Raw genomic sequence first — 12,966 nt, forward strand, 5'->3', positions numbered from 1 at the left:
ATTAAATATTTTTCTGAGAGGGTAGAGTCAAAATTTTCTGGTTTTTAAGGGTGTTGTTAATTGAGGTAGATTGCTGAGTTAATCTATCCGTAAGTCGTTGATCAGTTCTTCCGATGTACCAAAGACCACATGAGCAAGAAATTCTGTAGACACCGGAGTTTTCATTTATAGGAAGAGGGTCTTTACCTTGGTAAATTTGGGAACTGATAGTTTTTCTGGGTCTATAGTAAGTAAAAATATATTTTTCCTTAGATTTTTGGAAATGTGGTCTGAAACCCCTTTAACGTACGGGAGAGAGAGAGCGAGAGAGAGAGAGAGAGAGAGAGAGAGAGAGAGAGAAGTTTTGTTATTAAATATAAGACAATACAAAACACAATTCAAAATTGAATCACAATAAGACTGAATTTTCCCTTTGTAGGTGTTTACTGTGTCACTATCTGATAATTTTTTAATATGTTTTGCAATTACAGAATTTATTAAACTAATTTGATAACCGTTCCCAAATAAAATATGGGAACGGTCAAGCTCTGAATCCAGGAAACGTGGAGAACAAACTTGCAATGCTCTGTCAACTAGAGAAGCGACTACTCCTGTTTTCAAAGCAGGAGAATGATTAGAGGAATAATTTAAGTATCGGTCACTATGTGTGGGTTTTCTACAGACTCCAAATTCGAAGCATGTATCATTTCGGTGAACCAGGATATTTAAGAAAGAAAAGCACTTTTCCTCCTCTAATTCCTGACTAAATTTAAGTTTTGGATCCAAGGAGTTAAGCTTTAAAACGAACACAAAATTCCGGTTTACAAATACTTTGTAAAATAACCTTTTCTTCAAGGTTTTCTATGAAGATATCAGCCTCAATTGGTGAAATGAGGGCGCCCACTGAAAGCCCATATTTCTGTCTAAAAGAAATGCCTCTATAATGGAAATAGAGAGAAGTTCCGTTACAAAGGGCTGTAAGGGAAAAAGTGTCTGATTCGAATGTGTAGATTTTTCTGATATTGATAGGTTAGAACTGAGCTCATGCTCCGAAATCCTTTCGAACGTTTGAGGATCACATTTGGAATATATTGAATCTACATCAAAACTGTCCATTGTTGTGTTTGGTTTAAAACCAATATATCAATATACTCAAGTTTAATCTCTGGGTTACTCTGAAAGAAATGCGGGTCGGATAGTTTTAGACTTTTTTTTTTAACAAGAAATATAGACATTATTAATTCTATTTATGATATAAACCTATGCTTAAATAAAGTTCAGTCTCATAGAAGGGTACAGCTCAAATCAGGAAGACTCTTTTGATGATGGGGCTAAATTGGCTTGTCCAGTATTTTTACAGGATTATCAGTGTCTTAAACTGGATGTTGCATATCTCTGCTGATTAACTAAAATAATCTTTACATCGGTAAAAATTATGGATCACCATAAACGAAACAAAGCTTGATAAACACATTTGCCCTATAAAGTACTGCTAGAAATTCATTTTAAATATTATCATGTTATTGCTAGTTACAATGTTGTCTGATACTATATTTCCATTCTTTGGTACTTGCCTTTCGAATTGGTACTTGCCTATTTTGCGAAGTTCTGACGGAGTTGTATTTCATACTGCTGTTCCCTGGTTTGTGCGTAGCTTAAAAAGTGCAAAATATTATGTTTCTCTCTTTGAAAATTGAAAATTTAGGGTCTATTATTTGGATTAGGCTATCGATCCGACAATTCAAAATATATACTGTCTACTTATATAATTGGCTCATGTTTGAAATTTTCACTTTTGAAAACCATCAAATAATGCTATACAATTCTGTTAGTTACAAGTTCTTCTAGGTACATGTTATACCGGTGTTGCTTTGCTGCTGCGTAGCTTGAAAGTTAGCAAGTATCTTTTTTTTGCGTTGGTGAATGGGAAATTTAGGGGTTTTTATTGGGGTCGGCTCTCAATTCGTCAACTTAAAATATATACTATTAATCCAAACATAAATTTGCAAGTATGCAACCTATATACATGGTCCATGTTTGCATTTCTCAGCTCTGAAAACAACCATGTGACGGTATACAGCGCGTACAAGATTATGGAAATTGTGCTGAATTGTATGGAAAGTTATTTCAGAAAGATGAGGTTATTTCAGAAATATGAGGTAATTTCTGGCAGCAAAGCCTGTCAAATTACCAGGAGGTCGGGAGGGAGGGGGGTAATATTTATTTTTATAATCCTCACTAAAGAACATGTACAAAGGTTTTTCGTTCTGTTTTTGATATATCTGTCGTCCGACAGGTTCTGACACTAGTCTAGTCTAACCGTTACTGACTAGCTTGAAAATCACAGGTTTTCCTAGTCAGCGGAATTGAGCATAGTAGACAAGCAAGTAATTTTACAATAATAAACGGTAAAATGAAAAAAGCGGTGAAAGATACAATGGCAAAATGATCAAATATATGTTTCAAGGCCTTTTGGTTTTTCAGGTATAAAAACACTCTACTTGAGTTCACCTTGAATGTTTTTTTAAAAATGTTACTTGACATAAAAACTAATTTTGTTTTTGATATTTCAGCTTAATTGGACAACTAAAATCCGTGAGACTCAAGAAAGATGGAAGCACACTCTACGTAACACAGTGTTTCGTACACAAAAACTAAATCAAGCTCGATCAGGAGTGCGTAACTCGTCAGAATGCTGAAATTCATATTAATGACTGAGATCAGAAGACTTTATTGAGAGATTGAGATTGCTTATTAACCTGTCAACTAACATTTAGACGTCATAAAGTGGCCCTCCCTTATGCACCTCGGAGTTGACATTTTGGGCAAGATCCAGTTATGTTTTTTTTTGCATACTGTATTGGAGACTACATCAAAGGCCCCCCCCCCTACCAGTTTAAATTTTTCTGTTCCACAGCATAAACTTAAAATATGCTTTTATTCTTTTCAAGTTTTGGTGGGGGGATAGTAATTTGTAATTTGACTTAAACAATATATACTGTTTTAGGCAAACCTTATTATTCAAATTAATAATAAATGGCGTTGAAGTTCAACCATGCTTCGGATATTTGATCTTAAAGATGGTTAATGTAAATAACGTGATTTTATAGAACTATACATTTTACAGGGAACAAAGTACTATTGGGATTTGTTACATTATTGTTATTTTAGTCTGCTTTCGTTTCTAGGATAGTGGATTTAAACGTACTTTTACTTCTGTATAGGCACTTTACTCTTTTACTCTATACATTTTTCTACGTTTTTACGAGTCGAGCAAAAAATTTATTTTGTGGGGGGTGGGGTGTTCATGCTTGGTAATACTCATCCCGGGATACCAGCCATGCCTGAATTGCTTTTGAATAGTCATTATGAAGAAAAGAATTAGCACGATGAATTATAATTAAAAGGCTCCCCCCAACACACACACACACAAAATTCAATATTTAAAGACTGTTCAAAAAATTTGTGATTTGCCTATAATCTGTCCATTTCTGTTCTTGTTTCGAGATCAAAACCGTTCCTATATTTGCGACTAGTAAATCTATATACAAAATAGGATGTATGTTTGTGTGTGGCCTATATACATTGCTACAGTATTCATCTGATTGCCAAAAAACTATATGAAGTTGTTGAGTACACTATTGCAAAGGTTTGAGATTAAACTCCCCCCCCCAAGGCCCTCTTCAGGGCCTTGGGCAATCAGATTTCGCAGGGGAAATTATCGGCGGGCGAGGGGTAATTCCATGGGAATGGAGTTTCCTATATTAAAATAAATTTGACTTGTATGTCTTTTTCTAATCCTTTGTATATATAATCAGAATAAGCTAATAAGATAATTTATGTAGATGTATTGCAAGGAAAAATTTATTCAGCCTGGTATCAACTCTATTTTGGAAAAAAAATATGTTTGAAAAAAAATCGATGTTCACTTTCTCGATTCTCCAATGAAGGGGGTTATCAGGGGCAAATTACGTATGGGACAATTTTGTGCAAGGAGCTCTTCCGTATGGGGTGGGGGATAACTTTCCGTGAAGGAAAATTTTTTTGCACAGGGAATTATCCAGGGGAGAATTGTCTGGGGATTTTTCAAATTCTTTGAATTTAAAAGTACAATCGTTTTAAATACAGGGGGGGGAGATATTTATGCGGGTGAATGTTCCATACAGGAGGATTTTTTCGCATGGCAGAATTTTCTGCAAGGAATTTTTCTTGAATTTCCTTTCTTTTGAGGTCATAGCAATGCACGACGGGTAAGGAAGTTTAAAATAAAAGCAGGGATTGTATAATTTTATCGTTTTTTTATTCTTTTCTAGGTCTACTCTATTACAATGCCAAACTTAAGGTTTTTTTTCTTTACCACGTTTTTAAGTCTCATTATTTAGTACCCTTTTTATTTCTTTTTTTCATTATTTATAATTGCTTCTCGGATTTTTCTACGAATGAGAATATATTCCTTTCTTATGACCTGTTGTATATAAAAGCAAATAAATATCTGTTTTTTATTGTATCTTACGTGGCAGAAAACTAGGTTAATACACAGTAACATAAATAAAAATTGGAGGAGTGAGAAGGGTACAGGAGGATGTAGTTACTCCCTCCTCCTGAACACAATTATGCACAAAGACTGCACATAATTATGTACTAAACATTGAAAACCAGTTTTTCTCCTGTTGAAAGTGTCCTATTCCTAAAATTTATTTTAATATATCATTAAAAGATTGATCTTGAACCGCTTGTTGAAATGCAGTGTTTCCACTTAAAATGATTTGTCAAGAGATCTACCAAATTCACAACCCATCTCCCGACAAAATAAAAGATACCAAAACTATTTTTGGAAGAAAACCAGTAGATGGCTCTCAAGCTGAGATCCATCTTCGGATTTTTTACCGAAACCCACTAAGTTTTAATATATTGTTTGAAAAGAAAAGAGTAAACACTGCCAATATCACTGAAATAGATAAATTCCTGCCTAAATTACTAGATTACTAAATATGAGAAAGCCTGGGAGCTTTTCAACGGATATTGAATATTTTTTTTAAAAATTGACAGACACTGTTTTCAATTACCAAATTTTACATTTTAAGACGGTTTTACAAAACAATTTGAATGTCAAAGTGGTTAAGATTGCTTCACTAAAGAACTTGCTTTAAAAAACCAAGGCTGATATCATGAGTTACAAAGTTAATATTAAACATACATATTTTCAGTAAAAAGCCACACTTGGAGGGCGAAATTGGTGGAACAACTATCACCCAACGCTGCCCATTAAAATGAACTATCAATTCCGGGAATTTTGCTAGAAATTTTTTAAGTTAAGAAAATATTTTTATGAGCCTAGCAGGAAGAGTTGTGTTTGATATTCATAGACAATAAGCTTTGTATTTCAAGAAGCATTAGCTTTAGTTAAAGAGGTTTGATGAATCCCCAACCAATCGAGCTAAAAGAATACATTTATTTCCCCCAAAGTCTTTAGCTAATTTGTCTGTAATTGCCAAAAAACAATGGAAGACATAAAAATAATTATTTCACAAAATATAAAGTATCAACAATGCCTAATTTTTTACATCCTGAAGAGGAAAAGACAAATTAATCATTTTAATTGTTTTTCAACCCTTTATTACGAAAAGTAAAAAGATGGAGTGGAAAACAATGCAAGAAAGAAAAGAGACTGAAAATGCAGTACACAATGCTGATAACACAAAGCGAGTACTTGAAACACTGCATCAACACTCAACAATGGAGAGACAACCGCTCGCGTGACAATCCTGTGTTAGAATTTTTGAGTAACCTGACATGGTTTAGTTACTTTAAAATGACTATGCACAAAGGTTGCCGCAACAGATCCTTTGCATTATAAAAGTAATAGGACCAAATTTGCTTAGTATCAGATTTCTGAAGCATTCTCCATAGAGGCGCAGCGTAGCTTTTTTCTGCCACGATTCTACCATATGACGCCGAAGTTCACTTTTAGTGATGGCTAAACGTGAAAAAGAGGGTAGCACGTAAGAAAGTTCCGACGGGGAGGCCCAAATAATTTGTCCATTAGTACAAAAGAACAGAGAGTTTGGGAAACTGATAGGGTTAGAACCTGCGCCACTACAGTTTCTGTAATTCTAGGAAACGGGAAACATTCTTAGCACCGCTTTTATTGTGTCGTCTTGTGACTTCACTAAATAAGTAGAAAGTCTCAAAGAGAATTTGATAACTGAAATTATCATTATTTATCGAAAAACCTTTCATACAGTAGGCACTGCAAACAACGGAGAAAAAAAAAAGAAAAAATACTGTTTAGAAACTGATATAATTTATGTTAATTTTTATAGGATTAAAGCTGAAATTTTCTGTAAGTAATAATTAATCCGAGTTATTTTAAATTATAATCCAGTCTGTGCAAAGAAGACCCATTTTACCCTGGGGAAGTCTTGGCAGGCTAAGTAACGATTTCGACATCCCATAGTCAATCTCCGCTGAGAATGGCAAATGAAGACTTTGGTCTTCATTTCTAACTTCATTAAGGTTTCTAAGTATAACTGTGCATACCTAATTTTTTTCAATACCATTTACTTACTACATAATTTTTGAGAATTTGTTGACTTACTATAGAGTGGTGACAAGAGTCCACATGTTGTCAGCTTTCTAGTGATTGCGTAGATTTTTTTTACCTTTGGTTTCTCAAATTTTTACCAAAATGAAAAATTTAAGTCGCAATGTCAGATATTTATTAATTTTGTTCTTACAACCACACTTCATTGCGAGAAACAGTATTTTTTATGTTAAAAAAAGAAAAATATTTATGCTCCATTACCTTGTGTAAGCAAGTTCAATTAATCGGTCGCATCCGTTTTCTTTTATATTGTTAGGATCCTGACAATTCAATTTTAATTCAATTCAATTCAATCATATATATTTAAACAAAAACACATAATTACATGTACATAATCTGTCAGGAAAGCACAAAAGTGCTTGACTTGGGCAGAAATTCAACTAGAGAATAATTAAACAATCAACAAACAGAAACAACGAATCGACTGGATTTATCAAAAAAAAGAAAAAAGTTGGGTGACGAAGAGAAAGAAAAGAAAAAAAGAAAAGAAAAGAAAAAGACCGAAAAGAGGAGGACCGCACGATATTCAAATCTAAACAGTATTTGTGTAACGACCCTTCACTGCTCGCTTGAAGGTAATAAGGTTATTTGAGTCCCTGATTTCCAAGGGGATTGAATTCTAGACAGCTGGTGCAAAAAAAATCTAATTAAAAAGAAGCTCTTTTTGTTGACGGTGTCTCGTGGACCATGTCACATGAACTTCGCGTTTCATAAGTATGCAAATCTTGATTTAAAGTGGATAAATTTTCAAATGACGATGGAAGGAGGCTGTTAAAATATTTAAAACAAAAAGTTGCAATCAGAAAATCCCTAGTCTTTGACACGTCAAATATTTTAGTAAATATGAAAAGGAGGTTAATGTTATCTGAATGCTGAAGAGGTGATATAATTTCAATGGCCTTATTTTGGATGATCTGGATTTTCTTATAACATGAGATGAAGGTACTTGCTCACATAGAGCATCCACACGACAAATGGGGATGAAAAATAGAATGATAAATAACTTCAGGATTTTTTTAGGGAAACGGTATTTAAGACGGTGGATAACTCCAAGGGACCTTGAAAGTTTGTTACCAATCAATTTAGCATGTTCATTCCACGAAATATTCTCATCAATAATAAATCCAAGACATCTACAGGTTTTTACTCTATTTATAATATTATTTTTTACATTTAAATTGAGATCTGTTTGGACTGATCTGATTCTAGAAAATGGAATATAATTTGTTTTACCATAATTTAGTGTTAAATACTGTGAATCAGCCCACGATATAAATTCAGTCAGAGCAATTTCAATTTTTTAAAATAAAGAAGGTAGATTTTCACATGCAACAAAAAGAAGTGTGTCATCTGCAAATGTTATGATATTAGCTTCAGATAAATAATATTTAAATAGTCAATATAAATGAGAAAAAGCAGTGGTCCCATTGCAAATTAAAAAAGCAGTGGCACTCTGATGTTGCGGTTGCATTTTGTACAACTTGAGCTCTATTAATAGATACGAACGAATCCATTTTAAAGCCACATTACGTACACCAAACGATTCAAGAATTTGGAGTAACTTATCATGATCAACAAAGTCAAATGCATTTTTAACATCTAAAAGTAAAACTGCGGGTATTAAGCCTTTATCAAATGCATCATTCACCCAGTCAACCAATTTAAGAATTGCAGGTTCCGCAGAAAGTCCTTTGCGAAACCCAAATTGGGTATCACATAGAAGATTCTGCTCCTGGAGGTAATCATACATACTTTTATGGACTACTTTCTCATAAATCTTCGAAAAAAAAAGGTAAAATAGAAATGGGTCGGTAATTACTCGGTTCATTTTTTGACCTCTCTTTGTGAAGGGGTAGCACTCGGGCTAATTTAAATCTTTCTGGAAAAGTTCCTTCTTCAAGTGATAAATTAATCAGATGAGAAAGAATAGGAATAACAATTGTTTTTGTTGCTTTAACAACTTTTAACGATACTTCGTCTAACTCCACAGGATTGTGATTTCATTCTCATAATGATTTCATTTTCATCACAATTTGTAAAAAGGAATTCAGAAGTAACATGACAAGGTTTAAGTTTGGGGACTGGTGGACTTTTTTATCTTTTCACTGCTTCATGGCACAGCTTAGAACCTTCCTCTGAAAAATACTTGCATAAATTTTCCGCAATTTCTTTTGGATCATTAATATTTTTTTCACTGAAATTCATCATTTTAATCTGGTTCTTTTCCTTTTTATGCCCCAGTGACTCATTGATTCTAATCCAAGTCCGCTTCATGTTTCCATTTATCTGTTCAAACTCTTTTTCGTAATAAACTCTTTCAGCGTACCGTTTAATTTTATTCAGCCGATTTCTATACTCTTTGAAAGTCAGGAGTTTCTCATTCGTGGGGTCTTTTAAATAATCTTTATACAGTCTATTCTTCATTTTTACAGAAACAAGGATAACAGTCGTCATTCATACTTTCCGAAGGTTATTTTTTTTTTCTTTTTAACTTTCTTTAAGGGACAACATTTATCAGACTCAGCTAAAAATATATCCATAAATAAATTATAAGCCTTTTCTGCACATTTCCTTTTGAAAACTTCCGAAAAATTGACATGTTCCAAATTTACAGCCAGATTTTTCAAACTATTTTCTGATAAATCTCGATGTTTAATCTCATCTTATGGTGGTTCCCTCTTTAAACTATCAATTTTACTCATCAACATAAGGTCTTCTGATCCATTAGTAACAAGTACATCGGCCGTACAACTATTCAACAACTGCCCGTCAACAAATATATTATCTATTAAAGTTGCCGAAGAATGCGTTATTCTCGTTGGAATTGTTACTAAGGGATACAAATAAGACGACAACATTGTATTAAGGAAATCAACACGATCATCTGGATTTAATAGAACAATATTGAAATCTCCCATTAACACTACCTTTTTCTTTTCTTTTGCAACTTGTGACAGAAGAATTTCAAATACATCTAAAAAATCTTTCTTCGAAAATGATGGTACTTTATATTTTATTCCAGACAGTAGCTTTTCTGACCATGACGACCTTATTTCAATAAACAATGTTTCGAGTTTAACCTTCAAGCCAGAGTGAAAGGTCATGTCTTACCTCATAATCTACATCACTTCTTATTAAAGCGACTAGTCCTCCTCTCTGAATAAAAGAGCGACCTTTATATTCAACCTTATACCCTGGAACAGAAAAATCCATTGTTCAGGTTCTCATCGCTCAAAAACATTTCACATAGGCCTACAAACAATGGTTGCGATTTAAGACACTCCATTGTCCACAGCAAAGAACATTTAGCTGATTGGAATCCTTGGCAGTTCCAAAAAAGTAACGAATTTCCATTACATACATCGCATTTAGTAAAATCTTCAAGTTCAACGCATGAACTATCATTAGGGTACTTTTTTAATCCAGCTTTAAATCCCTGACCAAACGAAACATCTGAAAACACATCATCAATAGCTAATCTATTTTCCTCCTAATTTTTCAATCGATCATGGGACCCTGATATGACCTAAGCGCAAAAAGAAATTAATAAAGAGTACAAGCAGAGACAAAAAAAGTGAAAAGCATAAATGAGAAAAAGAAACACAAAAGTAGGGTATCGCAAGCGGAAAATGGCTGAAAGAACAAAGAGTGAGAAACATGGCACTGCACAAACTGACATGAGAAAAGCAGTAAATAAGGTGATGATCCTTCACCGATAAGATCCTTTGCACTTCGTATTTTCCTGATATTCGGACCCTGTTTGACAAAAATCATTCCATCGATTGAACATACGTTCTTTGAACCAAGTTTGTTTCGAGCCAAATCAAGCAGGTGTTTACGCTTTCTCGTTAAGTACTCCGAGACAAATACACCAGTTTTTGCTAGTTTAGACTTAGCCATGAACACCGTTTTTGCAGTATCCAGATTACGAAACACAACAAACAAACGGAAACAAACGAATCAAACAAACGGTAGACACGTTAGAACTGTTGGAGACTGGATTTGATGGATTCTGGAACCGACGAACGCTCAGGATGTGTGAATTTCCAATATCCGGTAGTCCCATTTTTTCCACAATAACTTGTTTCACTGACATCTCAAAACTAGCTCCTTGTGCTTGCTTTAAACCACTAAAAATAAGCGTATCCATTATCGTTTTCTGGTCCATATCATCAAGTTTTAGTTCAATCACTTCGATTCTGTCTTCCAGAGATGAAATTTGCTTTTTTAGCCCAGATAACATCAAGGAGGCACACTCGTGCCTCTTTAAAGAGGCAAACCACGACAATGTTAAGCGACCTTCGGTTCCAGTGGTCGCAGAGGGATGGGGAGGGATGCATTTCGTAGCCCGAGATCCAACTAAGAAACCTGCCAAATTTCATCCCCCTCCGACTTTTCCTTCATGGGGAAAATCTGGCCGAAAGTTTCGACCCGTCAACCCCCCCCCCCCCATTTAACGTTGTCCGATCGGGCTGAAATTCACAAGTTAAGGTCCCCTAGGGCCCAGGAGCTTATCCGCGAAATTTCAGCTCGATCCGATAACTTCTTCCCTGTTTTCCAGAAACCACGCATAGCCACTTAATGTTCATATTCTCCTTTTGTTTTTTTCCATCACGCCTACAGATCACAGCCGACATCGGATCTGGGTGTACGAAGACTCATTCGACGCAGAATTCTCCGAGTAATTTTCCTGGAAAGTTTCGTCGGAAAATCTTAACCCCCCCGATTTTCTAGCTTAGAAAAACCCATTTCCCCATACGAGCCCATGTTAATTTTTGAAATTCTTGAAAGTTATTTTTAACTGTTAGCTCACGTTAACTGTTAGCTACCCGGTTAGCTCAGTCGGTAGAGCGTGGGACTTTCAATCCTAAGGTTAAGGGTTCAAGTCCCTTATCGGGCGGTTTTTTTTTCACAACCTCTCCTAATTCCTGTACGTTTTTTTTAGAGTTTTGGTTACTATTGAGCCGGGTCTCTCCTTACTACAGTTCGTTACCACGAACTGTTTGATGTCTTCTGTGACTGATGATGCTAGCCCTGTAGCAGGTACCGTGCTCAAATTGTCACGAACCCTTTGTTCAATTTCATTTCTCAAACCACTTCGCAGATTTTCAAGTTCCTTTTGAGCATTGTCCACAACGGAGGCAATAGAAGCCCGATCCAAGTTTAACTTTTCTAAGTAAATATCTGGAAAAGTGGTAACTTCGCTGAATGCATTTGCTACTCCTTTGGTTTTTTTTCTTCACAGCTTCATCAAAATTTTCTTGGTATGGTTCAAGCTGAGATTCTTGAACCGTTAATACCTCATGCGTGCCGGAACAGAAAACAACCTAGTGTGGTCCGTTTTTCTTTTGAACAGTATCCACAATTCCAACCGGCCCTTTTGGATATCCTTTGAATTTTGCAAACATTAGTCCTCTAATGTCGAATCCTCCAGGCATATCAGATAATTAGAAAAATGTTACCTTTTAATTGCCTTTCTTATTTATAGACGTGCTGGCCTTCATCTGTTTCTCATTAAATTTATCCAGAAAAAGTATCCAAAAAAGATTAAATTTCTTTGTCACTGAATAATTAGATCTAGCACTTTTACAAAACAAATAAGTTTTCTCTATTGCATAACACTGAAATCACTATTCAAAATATAATCTTTTTTCAACACTGGTCTTAACTGGACGAAGTCTGAATGAACACTGAAAAACGAAGTCTGAATGAAGAATTTTCTTGTTTTGTCATGGTTGTAACAATAGCTACAAGCTAGTTACGAGCGAACCATAGCCTATAGAAACCAAAAGTTTAAAAACTCACGTTGAAAAAAACTGTAATGAGAAAAATGCTATTCAAAGGTAATCTAGGAATAAATATTGTACAGGTTTAAGTTAAAATAAAAGTTTATCGTGAAGACGAATTTCTGGGGATATGAGAGACCAGGAGCCCCCCCCCCCCCCACCACCACAAAACAATACCAGTGGTTAAAATAAATAACGCGCCATCATAATTATCATGGCTGAAAATCCTAAGCTGGATACTTACATGTCTCATACCAACTCTTTTAGTAAAGTTTGTCTCATAACAATATCAGAGTTACCGTTCCTTAATCTCCGCTTGACAATAGCTTCCTAAATCTCGGCTTGACTAATGAGATTGAAGTAGAAGAATTTTCTGCAATACCAGGGAATATATCATCCCTACCATAGAAAGCAGGCTTCCTTATATTTTGGCACATAAGTTTGTATCGATAAACAGTGTCTGGGAAACCAGAGGGGAGCGTGAAGAAGCACACAGGAAGCTCTACCCACAATTGACGTATGCAAATGTTGTGTTGATTTTCTGCTACAGATTTGGTGCTGTAGACTGCATGTCTAGCAGGGAAAATTTATCGAAAA

At 34.9% G+C, this 12,966-nt stretch overlaps 2 protein-coding genes and 1 non-coding gene across 6 annotated transcripts in view; 2 read left to right on the top strand and 1 right to left on the bottom strand.

The window, feature by feature from the left end:
* LOC136035501 (rho guanine nucleotide exchange factor 11-like) overlaps window positions 1–4,486 on the top strand; it is a 395,432-nt gene extending 390,946 nt beyond the window's left edge. For all 4 annotated transcript variants that reach the window (XM_065717335.1, XM_065717333.1, XM_065717334.1 and 1 more), the window contains one exon: window positions 2,553–4,486. In XM_065717335.1, coding sequence (XP_065573407.1) covers window positions 2,553–2,678 — 126 coding nt within the window. In that variant the 3' untranslated portion in view covers window positions 2,679–4,486. The remainder of the gene's footprint in view (window positions 1–2,552) is intronic.
* Window positions 4,487–7,979: 3,493 nt separating this feature from the next.
* On the bottom strand, window positions 7,980–8,333 carry LOC136035764 (uncharacterized). The gene has a single exon (XM_065717734.1). It carries the CDS (start codon window positions 8,331–8,333, stop codon window positions 7,980–7,982), a length of 354 nt encoding a protein of 117 aa, XP_065573806.1.
* Window positions 8,334–11,410: 3,077 nt separating this feature from the next.
* Trnae-uuc (transfer RNA glutamic acid (anticodon UUC)) lies at window positions 11,411–11,483 on the top strand. Its single transcript has one exon. It is a non-coding gene; the product is annotated as a tRNA-Glu (tRNA).
* The last annotated feature ends 1,483 nt before the right edge of the window (window positions 11,484–12,966 follow it).

This window comes from Artemia franciscana, chromosome 14 (assembly GCF_032884065.1).
Source record: "Artemia franciscana chromosome 14, ASM3288406v1, whole genome shotgun sequence".
NCBI lineage: Eukaryota > Metazoa > Arthropoda > Branchiopoda > Anostraca > Artemiidae > Artemia > Artemia franciscana.